Source organism: Giraffa tippelskirchi, chromosome 12 (assembly GCF_054371585.1).
Source record: "Giraffa tippelskirchi isolate mGirTip1 chromosome 12, T2T-mGirTip1v1.2.pri, whole genome shotgun sequence".
Lineage (NCBI taxonomy): Eukaryota > Metazoa > Chordata > Mammalia > Artiodactyla > Giraffidae > Giraffa > Giraffa tippelskirchi.
Window position 1 is genome coordinate 61,005,859 of NC_137286.1, and position 23,205 is coordinate 61,029,063.

At 39.6% G+C, this 23,205-nt stretch overlaps 1 protein-coding gene across 11 annotated transcripts in view; it reads right to left on the reverse strand.

Moving 5' to 3' along the window:
- GABRG3 (gamma-aminobutyric acid type A receptor subunit gamma3) overlaps window positions 1-23,205 on the reverse strand; it is a 681,490-nt gene that overhangs the window by 54,037 nt on the left and 604,248 nt on the right. Inside the window, exon 7 of one of the 11 annotated variants that reach the window (XM_081551392.1) lies at window positions 13,506-13,524. The exons of the other annotated variants lie outside the window; for them this stretch is intronic. Coding sequence (XP_081407518.1) covers window positions 13,506-13,524 — 19 coding nt within the window. The remainder of the gene's footprint in view (window positions 1-13,505; window positions 13,525-23,205) is intronic. 11 annotated transcript variants of the gene reach the window in all.

Here is a 23,205-nt window from a genome sequence, read left to right on the forward strand (position 1 = left end):
ATTAAATCTTTCACTCCATGAACATGTTATATTTTTCCATCTGTTACATCTGTTTCCATCTTGAATTTCTTTCATCAGTATTGTTACAGAACAGGACCCTATGAAACCTTCCAACAATAAACTCTCAGCCATATCCTCCACTTGCTTTTTGGCTGTAGAAAAAAAAAAAACCTTGAATAAAGAATAAACTTTATCAGAGGAGTGAAAAAATGCAGAAAGAAAGGAAAACAGTCAAGCAAGACAAAATAATAATACTTTATCCATTAAACAAAGTCAAGGACTTTAATTCTTCCTCGAAGACTAGAGATAATATTCTGAGCCATGTCCTTTGAGATGGTTTATAGATATGGAAACTACCACCAGGTTGAATAAGTTAACTGTTTGCTGCCAAAAGTGCATAGACTTCAGACTGTTTGGAACCAAAAAGTTGATGATGCTGACTCCCCAATACGTCACCACAATCCAAACAGAACTATATCCACAAGCTAATCATGCCTACACTTTGAACCATTACCATAAAACTTCTCACTACATCCTCCAGGTTGGGACACACTTTTGACACCATTGACCTGCTGAGGCCCCCTTTGCCTGGCAAAGCAATAAAGTTATCTGTTACTACCACACCCAAAATTCTGTCTCCAAGATTTAATCCAGTACTAGTGTATGGAGGCCAGGTTTCAGCATCAGTATCTTACATTTCTGAGTACAGTTCTCTTAAACTGTCCTGAGTTCATTTTTTTTCTATTTGGCTTCAGTGATTTCCACTATGGGCTTCCCTTGTAGCTCAGCTGGTAAAGAATCTGCCTGCAATGTGGGAGACCTGGGTTCAGTCCCTGGGTTGGGAAGATCCCCTGGAGAAGGGAAAGGCTACCCACTCTAGTATCCTGGCCTGGAGAATCCCATGGACTGTATAGTCCATGGGGTAGCACGCCTGAGCCACTGCTATTCTGACTTTCAGCTCCCTGAGCCATCCCTCTGCACCATATAACCTACTGTTGATTCCTTGTTGTGTGTTTTTTAAGTTTTCAATTACAGTTTTCTTCATCTCTGTTTGATTCTTTATGGTTTACCTTTGTTAAACACTTCAAAATTCTCACTTTTTTAATCCAATATTCTCCTGATTTCTTTGAGGACCTTAACAATTATTACCTTGAATACTTTATTGGGTAGATTGCCTAGCTCTAATTTACTTAGTTCTACTTCGGCCGTTTTATCTTGGTCTGGTAGGTATGGTTGACCTCTTGTCTGCTTAGTTGCCAGGACCTGCCTTGTGCAGGGACTGCCAGTCACTGGTGAGTGGGGCTGGGTCACAAGGCCCCTAGTTGTGTGGCTCTGTGGGGTCCCAGGGTTAGTAGTGGCCCACCGATGAGTAGAGCCATATATTGTGTGTGTAGTGTGATCCCAGAAGTTCCAAATCGAGTGTCAGTCTACTGCTGGGCAGGACTAGTTCTTGAAACAGCTGGTTGTGGGTTCCAGCCTGTACTAAAACTTGTTTCTGCCTTGTGGTGAGTGGAGATGGCTCATGGGGCAGCTGACTAAGGAGTCCAAGTTGTCTAAGAGCTGTTGTTAGCCTGCTGGTGGTCCTAGACTCTATAAGTCTGGACCTTCAGAGCCTGGGGCCAGTGCTGGCCCGCTAGTGGGCAGAGCTAGATCCTGAAAACTCTGGTTGCAAAGCACTTATGGTCCTAGAGTGGTGTTGGCACACTGGCGGGTGGGGCCAGTTTCTGGCACAGCTGACTGAGGGGCCCATGGTGTCACAGTGCTGGTGCTGGCCTGCTGGTAAGTGGACTAGATTCTCATGTGGCTGGCTGTGGTGGTCCTTTGCACTTCTGTCTACTTTTGAGAGTGTTTTCAATACAACAGCAAGTCTGTTACATGAAAAAGAGTATGTCGTATGTTAAAAAACTTTAAAAACACATTTAGCAAGATATTAACATTTGATGGAGGAAGATTTATTCTTTTATATGTTTTTCCTGCTATTTTAAAGTTTTAAAAAATAGCAATATTTTAAAATATATGGAAACTCACAAATAATTTAGAATGAAAAGGAAAACTTTTCAGAGATGAAAGCAAAACCATCATTATGATTTTGTTAAATTTGATTCTACTTCACAATTACATGCCAACAAACACATCAAAGGTCATATCAGATTTTATACAATTATTTTCCCAAACATTCTATTCTAAGCATTTTCCTTGTTAAAAATAACATTCTTTTGCAGTCTTCCTATTCATTACAAATCACCCCTCTTCTTTAAACCATTGAATGGTTTGTGAATTGAAGGCACAGATTGATAACGGCACTTCAAATAGCAGATGCAATGCCAAAGGCCACCCTTTACACGGAAAAGTAAATGCACAGATGTATTTTTGCCAGTGGTTCTTTCATTAACACAAAGGATGATATAAATATGAGTCTTAAATAAATAGCTGTTCCCCTTCAGACAAATTTCTTTATAAAACAGACAATATCAGTCCGTTGAATCCAGGTGTTACTTTGAAGATTCATTCCCTAGAAAACATTCTGGCCTTCAGTATAATAAAAATGGAAAAAAGAAAAAGAAGCTCTGTCCCAGTAAGGGCGTGCGAGGGGCATCTCAGTACAGCAGTTCTGTCTACTCCAGCCTCACCTTCCCTCATCAAATAGCCCCAGACTGTCAGCGCAGAGATTCAATCTGCACCATAATATTGACCACCCAGTAATATTCCAGAAGCCAGCAGCACTGAATTCACACCATCCTCAGAGTCTTTCCAAGGGAGATTTAAACCAAAACCAAAGCATGGTTTTTACTCCTTTTATCTGTAGTTTTATTACAGAAGAAATAAAAAGCTCTTGAAATGTATACTATCATTTTACTTAAGACGGTAAGGATGGGGAGCTATGGTGAATTCTTAGCCAAGTTTGTCTATTTGATTCCCCAAACTGTGGGCTTGATAGTTTTGGGGCCCAAGGGGGGCCTCCCCCAAATGTACCTCAATTGATTACTTTGAATTAAAATAAGTAATGGTCAATGCAAAAGGACACTCTGACCCTCCTTTCTGTCTCTGAAAGCAGCAAACCAATCTCTGACATGAAAGGTGCCCACCCTGCTTTGGGGACAGAAAGACACTTTACCACTAAATATACCAAATTCTAGCTGAAAAGCCTAAATAAATTAACCTTGTTATTTCTTTCATTTATCTAAGCCCCAAACTCTGTTTAGATTCCTTACCAATTAAGCACTCAAAACCTAAGTTTCTTTGTCTGATAAATAACTCAAAAATGTATAATGTCTTTTTCTAAAAAATATAAAAACTCCCTACTTCAGCTACTTCTTGAGCTCCATTTCTATGAAACCTCCATGAGCATGAATTAAAATTTGTTTTTTTTTTGGGAGGGGGTCAATTTTATTATTAGTTCAGCCACAAGAACTCAAGGGAGGTGGAAGGTGAAATTTCACCCTCCCTGATACTAGCTTTTTTTTTTTTTTATGCCAGCAAACTGGGAAAACTCAGCAGTGTCCACAGGACTGCAAAAGGTCAGTTTTCATTCCAATCCCAAAGAAAGGCAATGGCAAGGAATGTTCAAACTACTGCCCAATTGCACTCATATCACATCCTAGCAAAGTAATGCTCAAAATTCTCCAAGCCAGGCTTCAACAGTACGTGCTCTGTGAAATTCGATGTCCAAGCTGGATTTAGAAAAGACAGAGGAACCATAGGTCAAATTGCCAACATCTGTTGGATCATCAAAAAAGCAAGAGAGTTCCAGAAAAACATCTACTTCTGTTTTATTGACTATGCCAAAGTCTTTGACTGTGTGGATCACAACAAATTGTGGAAAAGTCTTCAAGAGATGAGGACACCAGACCACCTTACCTGCCTCCTAAGAAGTCTGTATGCATGTCAAGAAGCAACAGTTAGAACTGGACATGGAAGAACAGACTGGTTCCAAATCAGGAAAGGAGTACATCAAGGCTGTATAGTGTCACTCTGCTTATTTAATCTTTATGCAGAGTACATCCTGCGAAGTGCTGGGCTAGATGAAGTGCAAGCTGGAATCAAGATTGCCAGAAGAAATACCAATAACCTCAGATATGCAGAAAACACCACCCTTATAGCAGAAAGCGAAGAAGAACTAAAGAGCCTCTTACTGAAAGTGAAAGAAGAGAGTGAAGAAGTTGGCTTAAAACTCAACATTCTGAAAAGTAAGACCGTGGCATCTGGTCCGATTACTTCATGGCAAACAAATGGGGAAACTGTGGAAATAGTGACAGACTTTATTTTTTGGGCTCCAAAATCACCGCAGATGGTGACTGCAGCCATGAAATTAAAAGACTCTTCCTTCTTGGAAGAAAATCTATGACCAACTCAGACAGCATATTAAAAAGCCAAGACATTACCTTGCCAACAAATGTCCTTCTAGTCAAAGATATAGTTTTTCCAGTAGTCAATTATGGATATGAGAGTTGGACTATAAAGAAAGCTGAGCGCTGAAGAATTGATGCTTTTGAACTGTGGTGGTGCTGGAGAAGACTCTTGAGAGTTCCTTGGACTGCAAAGAGATCAATCCAGTCAATCCTAAAGGAAATTGGTCTTGAATATTCATTGGAAGGACTGATGCTGAAGCTGAAACTCCAATCCTTTGGCCACCTGATGCAAAGAACTGACTCATTGGAAAAGACTCTGATGCTGGGAAAGACTGAAGGCAAGAGGAGAAGGGGACAACAGAGAATGAGATGGTTGGATGGCATCACTGACTCTATGAACATGAGGTTGAGCAAACTCTGGGAGTTGGTGATGAATAGGGAAGCCTGACGTGCTGCAGTCCATGGGGTCGCAAAGAGTCAGACACGACTGTGAGACTGAACTGAACTGATATATATTTTAAAAGCAAAGAAAAAAGTGAAAAAGGAATGAAGAAAACAAAAAAACCAGAACAACAGAAAACCAAATGAAAGCAGAAGTATATGAAAAATAGTACCTGTGACTAAAAGTATCCCAAAAGATTCAATAATAATAATAAGAAGAAAACAACAACCATAACAACAGAGAAAAAAGAAGTAAGAAAACCAAAAAAGAAAACAGAACCAAAAACATAATGAGTCAAAGCATAAAAATAATAATAAATGTTTTCCCAGAGTCTCAGCTCTCAGTGTCCCTGGCCCTACCGTGAGCCACAGTCTACCTATGCCTGCTCAGGAGGCCCTTCAATGCTGGGGTGGGGACTGGGCTCTGGACCTGCTGTAGGCTCTGTGAGGGCATCTGGTCCTGCTCCCTCATTTGCTTACCCTCAGTGTCCATAGGTATCAGAAGTAGAGGGTTTTCTTTTGTAGGGACACTCATTGTATTTTTTTTTTTTTTTGAACTTTGAGCAGTTTTTATTTGCTGTAGTCTATTTAGGTTACAAAGCACTGACAACAGATAAAGTCAGTACAGAATCATAGCCAGGCTGCAACTGGATAAAGTGTGCGTTTGTGTATCTAGCAATGTGTAGACATTAAAATGATAAAAAACCAGTTACTTACATTTACAGTTATTATCTGTTTCACATGAAAACAAGTTTACCTCTGCATGTGGGCTACTCGCAAGAGTCTGCTTCTGAGGCTGCCCTGGAGGACTTGGGTCTGCTCCAGTGGGGACAGGGTGCAGAGATGGCACAACTGCTTAAATCTGGGGAACGGCCGTGGGGCCAGGTGAGCAGGGAAGTCAATGGCCATGGGTGCAAGAGATATCGCCCTACTGGGAGCCTTTCTTGTCTCCAGTGGCAGGCACTCAATGTGCAGTGCTGACAAGTCCTTCTGATGGCAGCTGATGGCATGTGGGGAGAGAGAGGCTACAGGGGTGGTTCCACTCCCTGCATGTGCCTCAACAGTAGTGCCCTGCTTCCATGGCAGCCTAGTTTTCCTCCGAAGATGTTCCATCTTGCGTATTTCCTCCCTCCTCTTTCCTCAGGCTGTCTTCCCACAGCTGGCAGCAGTGCTCATTTTGGGATTGCTTTCCAATTCATAGGCTCCATCTCCCAGGCCCATGCACAACAATGAGCATGCATCCCAGTCCAGGGTATGTTGGGCATATACATGGATTGTGTGGTTCTGACCTTATCCAGACTCACAGATCAGCTGCTTCATTCTCTTTTGACAGCCTCAAATGCTTCCCTTCTTCATCCCAGGGTGCAAATTGGGTGCTGCTTTCTCTCCTCCTTCCTGTTCAGTTACATGTGGGTCTATATGGTCCTTTCTGGTGATCAGGTCTCCTGGTAGTGTTAAGCCAGTGTTCTGTGAATATTGTTGCAAGTAGAGATGTATTTCTGATGCAGCCATGGAGAGAGATGCACTCCACATCCACCTACTCCTCAACCTTCTTGGAACTCCCCTATCTTTTGTATTTGTAATTAAAATTCTTGAAGATGGTATGGTGGTGGTGGTGTAGTCACTAAGTTGTGTCCGACTCTTGTGACCCCATGGCCAGGCTTCTCTGTCCTTGGGATTCTCCAGGCAAGAATACTGGAGTAGGTTGCCATTTCCTTCTCCAGGGGATCTTCCCAATCCAGGAATTGAACCTGGGTCTCCTGCGTTGCAGACAGATTCTTTACCAACTGAGCTACAAGGGAAGACAGTATGAAGACTGAGCTATGAGGGAAGTTATGAGGAAAGATAGTATGGATATTCCTTAAAAAACTAGAAATAAAACCAACATATGACCCAGCAATCCCACTCCTAGGCCTAAACCCTGAGGACACCAAAATTGAAAAAGACACATGTATCCCATTGTTCATTGCAGCACTATTTACAATAGCTAGAACATGGAAGCAACCTAGATGTCCATCGACAGATGAATGGATAAAGAAATTATTCTACACAGTAGAATATTACTCAGCCATAAAAATGAACATATTTGAGTCAGTACTGGTGAGATGGATGAACCTAGAACCTATTATACAGAGTGAAGTGAGTCAGAAAGAGAAAGATAAATATCGTATTCTAACACATATACGGAATCTAGAAGAATGGTACCTAAGAACTTATTTACAGGGTAGCAACGGAGAAATAGACGTAGAGAATAGACTTATGGACAAGGGGAAAGGGGAGGAGAGGGTGAGCTGTATGAAAAGAGTAACATGGAAACTTGCATTACCATATGTAAAATAGATAGCTTACAGGAACTTTCTACAGGGATCAGGAAACTCAAACAGGGTCTCTGTATTAATCTAAATGGTGGGATGGGAGGGAGATAGGAAGGAGTTTCAAAAAGGAGGGGATATATGTATACTTATGGCTGATTCATGTTGAGGTTTGACAGAAAAGAGCAAAAATTCTGTAAAGCAATTATCCTTCAATAAAAAATAAATTAAAAACAAAGATAATAAATGTGAGGTGTTTTAAGTGAAAAAATTTTTTTGATGTTTAAAAAAATCTATTGGAATGTTTTTTTAAAGTTGTTTTCCGGTGACATTATCTATATTTTCATTTATTATTTTTTCTCTTCTGTTAAAAATATTAGTTATTTCCACACTAAAGTCTTTGATGGTTAACTCCAGTGTCTTAATCACCTGTGGAACTGTGTCTATACCTTATTATTTTTCATATGGGTTTTGCTTATTTGACAGTGGCACACACTTTGTAATGAAATTAGTATGTTTTTCTAAATCATATTTCAAAGATAATTCATTCTTTTTCTTTTTGATCAACAAGTTTGAGGCTAAGCACTTCAGTGTGATCGTGGATTAGAGTAACTCAAGGCTGAGTTGTAATTTGACAAGTTTTTTTTTTTTGTCTATTTCACATTTGTTCTAGAGACAACCTTTCAGGAATTCTATCTGAGACCTTGGGGTGTTCACTATTCCCTTCTTCTGGTACCTCTCAATGATAATTTTTTCCCCCAAATTGAAGGATGTTAAGGCTCTATTCTGCTCCTCAGAGACTTTTTCCTTGCTTTCTTAAACCCCTTTTCATTATCAAGATTAAAAAATTGAATGTAGTGTAAAGTTGATTTCCCTTTACTTCCTCTGACCATCAGTTCAGTTCAGTTGCTCAGTTGTGTCTGACGCTTTGTGACCCAAAGAACTGGAGCACACCAGTATTCCCTGACTATCACAAAATCCTGGAGCTTGTTCAAACTCATGTCCATAGAGTCGGTGAGGCCATCCAACCATCTCATCCTCTGTCGTCCCCTTCTCCTCCTGTTTTCAATCTACCCTAGCATCGGGGTCTTTTCTAATGAGTCAGTTCTTCACATCAAGTGGCCAAAGTATTGGAACTTCAGCTTCACAATCAGTCCTTCCAATGAATATTCAGGACTGATTTCCTTTAGGAGTGACTGGTTTGATCTCCTTGCAGTTCAAGGAACTCTCAAAGAGTCTTCTCCAGCTCCACCACAGTTCAAAAGCATCAATTCATCGGTGCTCAGTTTTCTTTTTAGTCCAACTCTCACGTTCATAACTGACAACTGGAAAAACCATAGCTTTGACTAGATAGACCTCTTTGTTGGCAAAGTAATGTCTCGACTTTTTGATATGCTGTCTAGGTTCATCATGCCTTTTCTTCCAAGGAGCAAGTGGCTTTTAATTTCATGGGTGAAGTCAACATCTGCAGTGATTTTGGAGCCCTCAAAATAAAGTCTGTCACTATTTCCACTGCTCCCCCATCTATTTGTATGAAGTGATGGGACCAGATGCCATGATCTTAGTTTTCTGAATGTTGAGTTTTAAGCCAACTTTTTCACTCTCCTCCTTCACTTTCATCAAGAGATTCTTTAGTTCTTCGCTTTCTCCCATAAGGGTGGTTTCATCTTCATATCTGAGATTAGTGATATTTCTTCCAGCTAGTGCTTCATCCAGCCTGGCATTTTGCAGCACTCTGTATATAAATTAAATAAGCAGGGTAACAATATACAGCCTTGATGTACTCCTTTCCCAATTTGCAACCCGTCTGTTTTTTCATATCCAGTTGTAACTGTTGCTTCTTGACCTGCATACAGATTTCCTAGAATGCAGGCAAAGTGGTCTGGTATTCCCATCTCTTTCAGAATTTTCCATAGTTTGTTGTGATCCACACAGTGAAAGGCTTTGGCACAGTCAATAAAGCAGAAGTAGATGTTTTCTGGAGCTCTCTTGCTTTTTCTATGATCCAACGGATGTTGGCAATTTGATCTCTGGTTCCTCTGCCTTTTCTAAATCCAGCTTAAACATCTGGAAGTTCTCAGGTCATGTACTGTTGAAGCCTGGCTTGGAGAATTTTGAGAACTACTTTCCTAGCATATGAGATGAATGCATTTGTGAGGTAGTTTGAACATTCTTTGCCATTGCCTTTCTTTCAAGTTGGAATGAAAACTGACTTTGGCAGTCCTGTGGCCAATGCTGAGTTTTCCCAGTTTGCCGGCATAGTGAGTTTAGCACTTTCACAGCATCATATTTTAGAATTTGAAATAGCTCAACTGGAATTCCATCACCTCCACTGATTTTTTTCATAGCGATGCTTCCTAAGGCCCACTTGACTTCATATTCCAGGATGTCTGGCTCTAGGCTGGTGATCACACCATCGTGATTATCTGGGTCATGAAGCTTTTTTTTTGTATAGATTTTCTGTGTATTCTTGGCACTTCTTCTTAGTATCTTCTGCTTCTGTTAGGTCCATGCCATTTCTTTCCTTTATTTTGCCCATCTTTGCATGAAATGTTCCCTTGGTATCTCTAATTGTCTTGAAGAGATCTCTAGTCTTTCCCATTCTGTTGTTTTCCTCAATTTCTTTGCATTGATCACTGAGAAAGGCTTCCTTATCTCTCCTTGCTATTCTTTGGAACTCTGCATTCAGATGGGTATATTTTTCCTTTTCTCCTTTGCCTTTCAGTTCTCTTTTCTTGGCTATTTGTAAGGCAAATATGATTTAATACAAATAAAGTACATAGCATAATGCTTTATAGTTAGTCAAAAGTTAAATATGACTTATGAACAAAAATGCTAGCTCATTATTATTTTCATAATTATAACACTGAATAAATATTTGTTGAATGGATGAATCTAAGTTCATTCAATTCAAAATGTGTGTGTGTGCTCAGTCACTCAGTCATGTCCAACTCTTTGCAACCCCATAGGCTGTAGCCCAGCAGGCTCCTCTGTCCATGGAATTTTCCAGGCAAGAATACTAGAGTGTGTTGCCGTTTCCTCCTCCAGGGGATCTTTCTGACCCAGGGATTGAATCCACATCTCCGTGTTCTCTTGCACTGGCAGGTGGAGTCTTTTACCACTGAACCACTTGAGCATTGTTAGGTTCTTCTTTAATTTTGTCCAGAAGGGCTTGCTGTGATGCCACTGCTTTGCCACATCACCGTCCAAAGTTTCTTTCATCTTAATTTTTTATGTAAAGGAATTCCTCAATCTAACTGTCTGACCATAGGGTCTATAATTACTGAATCTTATTGATACTCCAACACAAGGAGTTAGCTGTTCATATCACTTCCCCCCACCCAGGCTCTACCTGTATTGTTTGATTCATATTTTATTTCTAGATTCTCAGCAAATGTTCCAAAAGATAAAACAATAATAAAATGTGGGTTCACCTCTTTGTGTGATGTCCACTTCTCCAGGACTTTGTCCCCTCAGGTTATGGTAGTTTCAACACCTATCTTGAAACAAATTTTAATATTACCTTATCCAGAGGTCTCTGAGGTTGTCCTCATTTCTTTTAATTCTTTTTTTCCTCTCTGCTTCATTTATTTCTACCATTCTATCCTCTACCTCACTTATCCTATCTTCTGTCTCCATTATTCTACTGCTGGTTCCCTCCAGAGTGTTTTTGATCTCATTTATTCCATTATTCATTATATATTGACTCTTTTTTATATCTTTTAGGTCCTTGTTAAGCATTTCTTGCATCTTCTCAATCCTTGTCTCCAGGCAACTTATCTGTAACTCCATTTTGTTTTCCAGATTTTGGATCATTTTCACTGTCATTATTCAGAATTCTTTATCAGGTAGATTCCTTATCTTTTCCTCTTTTGTTTGGTTTGGTGGGCATTTATCCTGTTCCTTTACCTGCTGAGTATTTCTCTGCCTTTTCATCTTGTTTAGATTGCTGTGTTTGGGGTGGCCTTTCTGTTTTCTGGCAGTTTGTGGTTCCTCTTTATTGTGGAGGTTCCTTGCTGTGGGTGGGGTTAGACGGGTGGCTTGTCAAGGTTTCCTGGTTAGGGAAGCTTGTGTCGGTGTTCTGGTGGGTGGAGCTGGACTTCTTCCCTCTGAAGTGCAATGAAGTGTCCAGTAGTGAGTTTTGAGATGTCTGTGGATTTGGTGTGACTTTGGGCAGCCTGTATGTTGAAGCTCAGGGTTATGTTCCTGTGTTGCTGGAGAATTTGCATGGTATGTCTTGCTCTGGAACTTGTTGGCCCTTGGGTGGTGGTTGGTTTCAGTGTAGGTATGGAGGCTTTTGATGAGCTCCTATTGATTACTGTTCCCTGGAGTCGGGAGTTCTCTGGTGTTCTCAGGATATGGACTTAAGCCTCCTGCCTCTGGTTTTCAGTCTTATTCTTACAGTAGCCTCAAGACTTCTCCATCTATACAGCACCGATGATAAAACATCTAGGTTAATGATGAAAAGTTTCTCCACAGTGAGGGACACCCGGAGAGGTTCCATTTTTTCATTTTAACTCAGTGAGAGATTTGATGTGCTGTAAGCCATTCAATAACCACTGGAAGCAGAACTTCACTTTTATAATGCACAATTTTTAAAAAATAAACTTTCAATTTAGAACAGTTTTAGATTTATAGAAAAATTGTGAAGATGATACATAAGTTCCTATATTCCCTACATCTAGTTTCCATTATTAATGTATTACATTAATATGGCCCATTTGTTACAATTGGGGAGCCAATACTGAAATAAGGACTATATTTTATTCAGATTTCCACAGCTTTTTCATAATATCCTTTTCTGTTTCAGGATCCCAATCAGGATACTACATTGGCTTTTAGTGGTTCTAACAGTTTCTAAAGCTTCTCTTATTTGTGATGACCTTGACCGTTTCAAGAAGTATTGGTAAGGTATGTAGACTATTCTTTGATTGTGAATGCTTAATGTTTTCTTATTTATTAGTCTGAGGATATTTGATTTGGGGAGGAAGACATCAGAGGTACAATGCCATTTTCATCACATTATATCAAGAATACATATCACCAACATTATAGGGCTGTTAATGTTTATCTCCATCTCCTGGTTGAAGATGTATTTGTCAGATGTCTGTTCTGTAAAATTACCCTCTGCCTTCCTTTTTACTCTGTATTTATTGGAAAGAAGTCATTAAAAGTAGTCCACACTTAAGGAGTAGAAGATTAATGCCCCGGGCATTAATATCTGTATAAATTACTTGGAATTCTTATGCACAGAAAATTTGTCCTTTCTCCTATTTATTTATTTAATCACATTTGTATCAGTGGAGATGCATGGATATGTATTTTATGTGGGTTATAATAACATACTACTTTATTTTATTGCTCAAAATTTTCAGCTTTGATAATTGCAACGTCTTTTAGTTGGCTCATGTGTCCCTTTGACATATCACCATCATTTTGTTTGTATGTGTGTGTTAGCATTTTCTTTCTTCCTTGCACTACAAGATGCTACAGGCTCATCTATATTTCTTGCCCCACTCCTACAAACAGCTATTTCTTCAATGATTTCTGGTTCTTTGTATTGGAGAATGGTATTGAAAACCAATATTTGGATCATTGATGCTGGGGTATCCACTTCTAGGAATTCTCAGCTGACTGAGCAAGGAAATAGATGTATATATACTAACTTGTGCATATACACATATCTATAAATATTTGGTTTCTTTTAAATAAATAAAACTTATCAAAAACCCAGATCAGATGTCTTGCCACTGATATATTTTGAATAATTCCAAAATATATTTTTCTTGAATTCCCTGCAGGTTTATACTCAGTGAAGGTATTGGTATACACATTTAAAATTGTTAGAATAATAGTCTAGTAGAGGTATTTCTTGCTATACTTTGTGGATTTGATAGGTAGGTAGATAGATAGATGATAGAAAGATGGAAAGATTTGAAGTTTCTAATTTTCAATATGCAAGATGGCTTTTGGCTATTACAAAGGAAAGGCCTTCTGTAATCATCTTTGGGGGAATAGTTGAGGAAGGCAGGAAGACTATACAAAGACTGTTCAAGGGCATCAGTAACCTAAACAATGCATAACATTGTTGAGACAGTAAAAAGTCATAACCGAAGATTATTCTTCTTTCTGTGATCCCACAAGAATGTGATTCTTATTCCATACACTAGCTACATTCTGGTCTGCCTCACCCAGCACGCCAAAATTTGGTATCATCAGACTCTCCTGGAGGGGATTTGAAATCCAGAATTCTTGGTACCTCCCCAAGACATTTTGATCCAAAAGGTTTGTGATGAGGTCCAGGAGTCTCAATTTCTTACTAGCTCCCAAGTGATACCAAAGCTGCCAGTCAGCAGGCCACCCACATGCTCAGAAACACTGGCCTGTACCCTGTATTGTTCACAGTAAATGCAAGAGGTCCTCTTGGGAGAGGACTTTGATCTTGAATGCCACTAGAGAATCCAAATATCAAGAGTGTATCCAGGATAAAGAGAAAGTCTTACTTCTAAATGCAACTGAAACACTAACCCTCATGGTGTGTGATATTTTCTAGGTTACTGTTATGGGTTGAAATGCATGGGGTGAAGGGGGCACTGCTGGGTCCCAGCTGAGGCTAGTATCTTCTCAGAGCTTTTGTTTGTCCCAGGACCCAAACTTCGAGCCTGGAGTTAGCAGTGATAGCCAAATCCATGATCCTCTTGAATATATCTCTCTGTTAAGGATGTATAAGGCCAAACAGATATCAAGGTCTCAGCCTCACCAACTGGTCCCACTGATTAATGTGAAGCAGGGTCTGCAGCACATAGTCTGCCTGTGCCAGCTGTGATTTTGCCAGTATGAAAGATCACTTCCATCCACCAGGGCCTGAGGCTCCTCAGATACTCGAAATGAAACAAGTAGGGCTGCTTGATGAGGTCATGGAGCACCTGGAAGAGTGTCCCTTCTTGCTGCCCCAGCTGAACAAGCATGGGAAACTGCTAGACTACCCTTGGCATCCCAGGTAGTCGAGGTTCAGTTGCAATCATAAGGCGCTCTTAGTTTTTTAAAGTTTTATTTTTTAAGATATTGGAGTTTTAACACCCAGTACTACAGAGTGTCACCTTAGTTGAAAATGCAGTCTTTGCAGATGTAATTAGTGAAGTCAAACTAGGGTAGGGTGAGCCCCAATCCAACATGACTGGTGTCTTTATACAAAAGGTGAAATTTAGACACTGAGCTGGACACACAAAGAATGCCATCTGTAAGCCAAGGAAAGAGGTCTGGGTCAGATGTTTGCTTCAAGGTGCTCCACCTTGTGGCACTTGAATTTGAGCTTCTAGCCTTCAAAACTGAGAACACATTTCTGTTGTTTAGCCATCTGGTTTGTGGCACTGTTAGGGCAGTCCCAGGAAACTGATGCAGTCACTCATGCTCTTGAACAGTATTTATGAATTTTAAATATATAAACATATTCATTATATTATATAAAAGTCTGAGAGTGACATAAACAATACTTTTACATATTTCCCAACAGAGAAAAGTAGGACCAATTAAATAAAAGTGGTTTCCCAGGGTCGCATCCAAAGGAGGTAAGGGTTAGAGTGATGAAAGTTCTCACACAGGCTCTGTGATGATGATGTGAGGCAGAAATGAAGACAGTCCACCTCAAAGTACCTGGTGTTGGCAACATATCTAGAGACTAGACACCGGGCCTCATGCTTCTGAAGCTTTTCAATGCTTTTCTATTTCACAAATAAGTTCCATAGTAGATTTATATTTGTTAAAAACATGAAATAATAATATCTACCCTCCTTAAATAATAATATCTGCCCCCTTTTAAAAACATGGAGTAATAATATCTCACAATGATTTGTGAGAACCAGCCAGAAAGATAATACATCAATTGTTCTAATATCCTTGGAAAAAAAGGAGTACATATTATTGACACATCATTAGATTGAGTTAGGAAATTGAAAACAAGGAATAATACTTGTTTATAAAAAGAAAGTTATTTAACAACGATCCTCTTAAATGCCATCAGAACACTGTGAGTGACCTTTCACATTGTGAAATGCCATAAAGCACAGTTGTGTTTTATGAATACTTATTAAATAGTCTTAAATGCTGACACCTAATTCATGTTGGAGATGACAAAAAAAAAAAAAAACGCATATAGAACAACATATAGACATGTGTGTAGGCATGTCATGACTTTGAGCTCTTTGCAGGCTCCAATTCCACTCTACCATCTCACTCTATCTTGAGTCCACAACAAAGGACTCAATTTCTATATATTAGAGATAATCTCATTCATTCCTGATGCACCTTCCAGAAAGCCTTAATTGTCACCAGAGGCTAAGTTTTCTCTGCAAAATTGGTTTTGGCTAAATGAATAAATAAATAGCTATAATAAAAATGTTTTGTTTACTTCAAAAAAATTATGAAGAATCTCCTCAACAAGGCAAAGTTGAACATTTGCCATAATGTTACTTTAGGATTTTAAGAGGATTATAGAACCTCTTTTTCAGATACATTAGTTCTGGACATGAATCCTATTATCTTTGAGTTTCTACACAAAGAAGAATATGATAACTTGGAATTTCCTAAGTGGGGTATCAGATCAGATCTCCCAAAACTGAAATGATATTTGTGAGGCCACTCTAAAGATTTTACATAGATGGAGGCGAAGAATTATGTGAGGAAACATATTGAACAATGTGTAACCCATTTGAATTATGTTGATCTTAAAGAGTATAAAAGCCAAATATTTTTAATCAGTAGATGAACTTCTGTAAGAATAGGGACTTGTTTTGTTTTCATACTTAGAGATATTAAAACATAAAAAGTGATCACCAAATAAAGAAATCTCTAAAAGAGTTTATTTTTATGTTATTTATTTTATAGAAACACATTCTACTAATAAAACCATTCCTTGATTAACAAAATCCGGATTATGTCAATAATCAACAACCACCTGCTTGTGAGAATTGTGTTGTAGTTAATGCCCATCAATGACTGACAGTGAATGTAAAGACTATTAATTTGTGAGCATACAAATTGGACTTTTTAATCATTCAAAAGGACGTTTTCCTTACAAATACAGTAACACAAAGATTGACTATGGTTGTAAAGCTTTTAAAAATTGTTGTTGTTGTTCAGTCACTAAGTCATGTCCAACTCTTCATGACCCTACAGACTGCTGCATTTCAGGCTTCCCTGTCCTTCACTCTACCCTGGAGTTTGCTCAAATTCATGTCCATTGTGTCAGTGATGCCATCCAACAAACTCTTCCTCTGTTGCTCCCTTCTCTTCCCACCCTCAATCCTTCCCAGCATCAGGGTCTTTTCCAATGAGTCAGATCTTCATATCAGGTGGCCAAAGAATTGGAGCTACAGCTTCAGTCCTTCCAATGAATATTCAAGGTGAATTCCTTTAGGATGGACTGGTTTGATCTCCTTGCAGTCCAAGGGACTCTCAAGACTCTTTTCCAGCACCACGGTTCAAAAGCATCAATTCTTTGTTGCTCAGCCTTCTTTATGGTCCAACTCTCACATCTGTACATGACTACTGGAAAAAACATAGTTTTGATTATACGGACATTTGTTGGCAAATTGATGTCTCTGCCTTTTAGTATGCTGTTTAGGTTTGTCATGGCTTTTGTTCCAAGCAGCAAGAGTCTTTTAATTTTTAATGGGCCATAGTATTGGTAAAAATAAATCAACTTATTTGAAAAAAATATTTTCCATAATAAGATGTATTATGAGAAATAAATATGAAAAATTCTCTGTGGCAGAATGAAATTCTTTTCCTCTATCAGGATACATGTGGGATTTATGTGTAAATATTCTACTTAAATCAAATATAGACTTAATTATTGACTATTATGCTAATTTTGTGAGGCTATTTTTTTTTTTTGCATTTTATCCTCAGCTATGACTGAAATACTCAATATGTCTTCTAAATCCATAAAACAGTATTATCATTTACAAATGAAATGCTCAGAGTGATGTTTTATAAACTAATAATGCCATTGTTGATATTCCATGAAATAAGTATTTTCTGGTAAAAGGAATTTGAGAAGTGTTGTTTTAAACACAGATTTATTCAACACAATTCTTCCTTGTGTTTAAGGACATTGGACATCTTCAGGAGTGTGCAATATGCATGTTTCCTATTGATTGCTGTGATTAGGAGACAGTTCTGCTAACACCGACTTTGGTACCTCATAGGATACTGTAACCTGAGGAAGAAGTAGAGAGATGCTGAGAATCCTGATCATTTGATTTCTTCCATAGGGTGCCAGAACTGAGCCCTCCTCCTTTCTGTGCTTCTGCAGCAATTGTCGGGACACATTTATATTGACACATCTCTCAGTAAATTCCAATTCCTTGTCTTCTGTGCTCTAGTCTGGAAGCTCTCGAGGGTCAAGAAGTATCCAACACATTCTAACTTTTCCATGAAACTTATTTTGCAACTAAACAAATTAATAGATAATTGAATCTAAGAATCAGTTCAGTTCAGTCACTCATTCGTATCCTACTCTTTGCGATCCCATGGACTGCAGACACTAGGCCTCCCTGTCCATCACCAATTCCCAGAGTTTACTCAAACTTATGTCCATTGAGTCAGTGACACCATCCAACCATTTCATCCTCTGTCTTTCCCTTCTCCTCCCACCTTCAATCTTTCCCAGCATCAGGGTCTTTTCAAATGAGTCAATTCTTCGCATTCAGTTCAGTTCAGTCGCTCAGTCGTGTCCGACTCTTTGCGACCCCATGAATTGCAGCACGCCAGGCCTCTCTGTCCATCACCAACTCCTGGAGTTTACCCAAACCTATGTCCATCGAGTCAGTGATGCCATCCAACCATCTCATCCTCTGTCGTCCCCTTCTCCTCCTGCCTCCAATCCTACCCAGCATTAGGGTCTTTTCCAATGAGTCAACTCTTCGCATGAGGTGGCCAAAGTATTGGAGTTTCAGCTTCAACATCAGTCCTCCCAACGAATACCCAGGATTGATCTCCTTTAGGATGGATTGATTGGATCTCCTTGCAGTCCAAGGGACTCTCAAGAGTCTTTTCCAACACCACAGTTCAAAAGCATCAATTCTGCGGTGCTCAGCTTTCTTCACCGTCCAGCTCTCACATGCATACATGACCACTGGAAAAACCATAGCCTTGACTAGACGGACTTTTGTTGGCAAAGTAATGTCTCTGCTTTTAAATATGCTATCTAGGTCTTCACATGAGGTGGCCAAAGTATTGAAGTTTCAGCTTCAGCATCACTTCTTCCAATGAATGTTCAGGACTGATTTCCTTTAGGATGGACTGGTTGGATCTCCTTGCAGTCCAAGGGACTCTCAAGAATATTCTCCAACACCAACAATAGCAGAGTTGAAAACATTTTTTTAAGAGTATAACAAAGTTTGTGTAGACAACATTAAAGAAAAATCAGCTCATTATGAACATTTCCACCATTTATTAAAAATTTTCAGTACTCTATCATGGTATTTAACAAAGTCTTACTTTATATTAACACTCCTTAGCAACATAATCATTCCATGCACATAGATTTGGCTTTGGTCCTATGCAAAATGTAATCTGAGGAAAGTGGGCTTTGAAGCATTCCAGTTCTAGCAATACCTTGCCATGGGCACATTATTTGACCTTGATAAGCTTTGAGTTTCCAAAGAGTGATAACGAGTGAGCATTGTGAAGTTTAAAGGAGATAGTTCATGTAAAATATTTAATATAACAACTGGAATACTATAGATTAGCTGACATTATTAAGTCAAGGTCATCTGGCTCATGATGCTAAAGTTGAAATGGCTCAGTCACCAAAAAGATTTTTAGATCTTTGGGTAAAGTGTTTTACTCATAGCCCTACAGATAGCTGCTAGAATAAATCTGGCACAGTGAAAGATCCCAGGAATCTCTCTGGAAATGCAGGTGCAGTCTATTACCTGTATTTCCTTCTGGCAAAAAATATTCACAGGCTTGGAACAATGAAGAGAGTGATCCAGTTTTGGGCAGGCATTATTATAAAACCTGCTTTATCTAGGTCTGTTCTGACAGGTCTCACTCTGTGGGCATGCTTGGCTTTAAGGACCCCGTCAGCATGATTCTACCACAAGCAAATTATGTCAACTTGTTCAGCCCCATTTTGGAGATGGTTGATGAACCTACCAATTGTTCAGTTGCTCAGTCATGTCCAGCTTTTTGTGACCTCATGGATTGCAGCACGCCAGGCTTCCCTGATCTTCACCATCTCCTGGAGCTTGCTCAAACTCATGTCCATCCAGTCGGTGATGTCATTCAACCCTCTCATCTGTCGTCCCCTTTTCCTCCTGCCTTCAATCTTTCCCAGCATCAGGGTCTTTTCTAATGAGTCAGTTCTTCGCATCAGGTGGCCAAAGTATTGGAGCTTCAGCTTCAGCATCAATCTTTCCAATGATTATTCAGGACTGATTTCCTTTAGATAGACTGGTTTGATCTCTTTGCAGTCCAAGGGATTCTCAAGAGTCTTTTCCAACACCACAGTTCCAAAGCATCAATTCTTCGGTACTCAGCTTTCTTTTTGGGCCAACTCTCACATTCATACATGGCTAATGGAAAAACCACAACTTTGACTATATGGACCTTTGTTGGCAAAGTAATGTCTCTGCTTTTTAACACGCCATCTAGGATTGCCATAGCTTTTCTTCCAAGGAGCAAGCACTTTAATTTCATGACTGCAGTCACCATCTGCAGTGATTTTGGAGCCCAAGAGAATAAAGTCTGTCACTGTTTCCATTGTTTCCCCATCTATTGGCCATGAAGTGATGGGACTGGATGCCATGATCTTAGTTTTTTTAAGTTGAGTTTTAAGCTACCTTTTTCACTTTCCTCTTTCACCTTCATCAGGAGGCTCTTTAGTTCCTCTTCACTTTCTGCCATAAGAATGGTGTGGTGTCATCTGCATATCTGAGGTTGTTGATGTTTGTCCTAACAATCTTTATTCCAGCTTGTGCTTCATCCAGCCTAGCATTTCGCATGATGTATTCTGCATATAAGTTAAAAGAGCAGGACAAGAACCTACTAGACTTGTAGTCATATTAATCATTGTGCAACCTAGATGCTGTAAATATGTAGTCATATTTACCATTGTGCAACCCCTTCATGAGTCAGAACCTTGTTGTGATGAATGGGTTGCATAACTAAATGAAGCCATGAGCCATGACATGCAGGATCACCTAAGAAGGACGTGTCATAGTAAAGATTCCTGACAAAATCTTGTCCACTGGAGGAGGAAATGGCAACCCACTCCAGTATTCTTGTCTGGAGAACCCTATGGACAGTATGAAAAGGCAAAAATATATGACACTGGAAGATGAGCCTCCCAGGTTGGAAGGTGTCCAATATGTTACTGGGGAAGGGCAGAGGGCAATTACTATTAATAATAGTACCAAAAAGAATGAAGTGTCTGGGCCAAAGTGAAAATGACACTCAATTTGGGTGTGCCTGGTGGTGAAATTAATGTCCAATGATGAAAGAACAATATTGAATAGAAATCTGAAACGTTAGATCCATGAATCAAAGTAAATTGGATGTGGTCAAGCAGAACATGACAGGACTGAACATCGACATCTTAGGAATCAGTGAACTTAAATGGATGGACCTGCATGAATTTAATTCAGATGACTGTTATACCTACTACTGCAGGCAAGAAACCCTTAGAAGAAATGGAGTAGCCCTCATAATTAACAAAAGAGTCTGAAATGCAGTACTTGGGAGCAACCTCATAATGATAGTATGATCTTAATCATTTCCAAGGCAAGCCATTCAATATCACAGTAATCCAAGTCTATGCCCAAAACACCAATACACTGATGCAGAAGCTTCTTCTGCTGAGGTTGATCAGTTCTATGTAGACCTACAACACCTTATAGAAGTAACACCAAAAAAAAAGATGTCCTTTTCATCATAGAGGATTGGAATGCAAAAGTAGGAAGTCAAAAGATACATGGAATAACAGGCCAATTTGGCCTTGGAGTACAAAATGAAGCAAAGGTGAACAGTTTTGCCAAGAGAACACACTGGTCATAGCAAACACCCTTTTCCAACAACCCAGGAGATGACTCTACACATGGGTATCTCCAGATACTCAATACCAAAATCAGACTGATTATGTTCTTTGCAGCCAAAGATGGAGAAGCTCTATACAGTCAGCAACATCAAGATCTGGAGCTGATGGTGGCTTAGATCACTAGCTTCTTTTTGTAAAATTCAGGCTTAAGTTGAAGAAACTATAGAAAACCACTAGGCCATACAGGTATGACCTAAATCAAAACCCTCATAACTATACAGTGGAAATGATGAACAGACTCAAGATTAGATCTGGCAGACAGAGTGCCTAAAGAACTATAAACTGAGATTCATAACAATATATAGGAGCCAGTGGTCAAAAGGAGAAGGCAATGGCAACCCACTCCAATACTCTTGCCTGGACAATCCCATGGATGGAGGAGCCTGGTAGGCTGTAGTCTTGGGGTCGCTAGGAGTCAGACACGACTGAGCGACTTCACTTTCACTTTTCACTTTCATGTCTTGGAGAAGGAAATGGCAACCCACTCCAGTATTCTTTCCTGGAGAATCTCAGGGATGGGGGAGCCTGGTGGGCTGCTGTCAATGGGGTCGCATAGAGTTGGACATGACTGAAGCGACTTAGCAGCAGCAGCAAAGTCACATGGGCCTTAGAAAGCATTACAACAAACAAAACTAGTGGAGATGATGGAATTCCAGCTGAGCTATTTAAAATCCTAAAAGATGATGTTGTTAAGTGGGGCACTCATTGTGTCAGACAATTTGGAAAACTCAGCAGTGGCCACAGAATTGGAAAAATGTCAATTTCATTCCAATCTCAAAGAAGGGCAATGCCAAAGAATACTCAAACTACTGTATAATTGTGCTCATTTCACATGCTAGCAAGATCATGCTCAAAATCCTACAAGCTAGACTTCAGTAGTACATGAATCAAGAACTTCCAGAAGTACAAACTGGGTTTGGAAGAGACAGAAAAATCAGAGATCAAATTGCCAAAATTCATTGGATCATGAAGAAAATAAGGGAGTCCACTCAAAAAACATCTACTTTGGCTTCATTGACTATGCTAAAGAGTTAGATTATGTTGATCCCAACAAACTAGAAAATTCTTAAAGAGATGGGAGTACCAAACCACCTTACCTGTCTCCTGAGAAATCTATATTCAGGTCAAGAAGCAGAAGTTAGAAACCGACATGGAACAATGACAGATGCAAAATTGGGAAAGGAGTACGACAAGGCTGTATATTGTCACCCCGCTTATTTACCCTATTTGCAGAGTACATCATGTGAAATGCCAGGCTGGATGAATCACAAGCTAGACTCAAGATTGCCAAGGAGAAATATCAAAAGCCTCAGATAAGTGCCTCAGATATGCCACTTTAATGGCAGAAACCAAAGAGGCACTAAAGAGCCTCTTAATGAGGGTAAAAGGAGAGTGGAAAAACTGCAGCCATGAAATTAAAAGATGCTTGCTCCTTGGAAGGAAAATTATGATCAACCTAGACAGCATATTAAAAAGCAGAGAAATCACTTTGTAGACAAAGGTCCGTATAGTCAAAGCTATGTTTTTTTCCCACAGGATTCCCTGGTGGCTCCGATTGTAAAGATTCTGTCTGCAATGCAGGAGACCTGGGTTTGATTCCTGGATCAGGAAGACCCCCTGGAGAAGGGAATGACAACCCACTCCAGTATTCTTGCCTGATAACTCCATGTACAGAGGAACCTGGCAGGCAACAGTCCATAGTGTCCCAAAGAGTTGGACATGACTGAGCAACTAACAGACACATGATTTTTTCAGTAGTTATATGCGGATGTGATAGCTGGACCATAAAGAAGGCTGAGTGCCAAAGAATTGCTGCTTTAAATTGTGGTTCTAGAGAGGATTCTTGAGGTTTCCTTGGACTACAAGGTGACCAGATAAGTCAATCCTAAAGGAAATCAACACTGAATATTCATTAGAAGGGTTGTTTATGAAGGTAAAGCTCCAGTACTTTGGCCACTTGATGAGAAGAGCCGACTCATCGGAAAAAATCCTTATGCTGGGA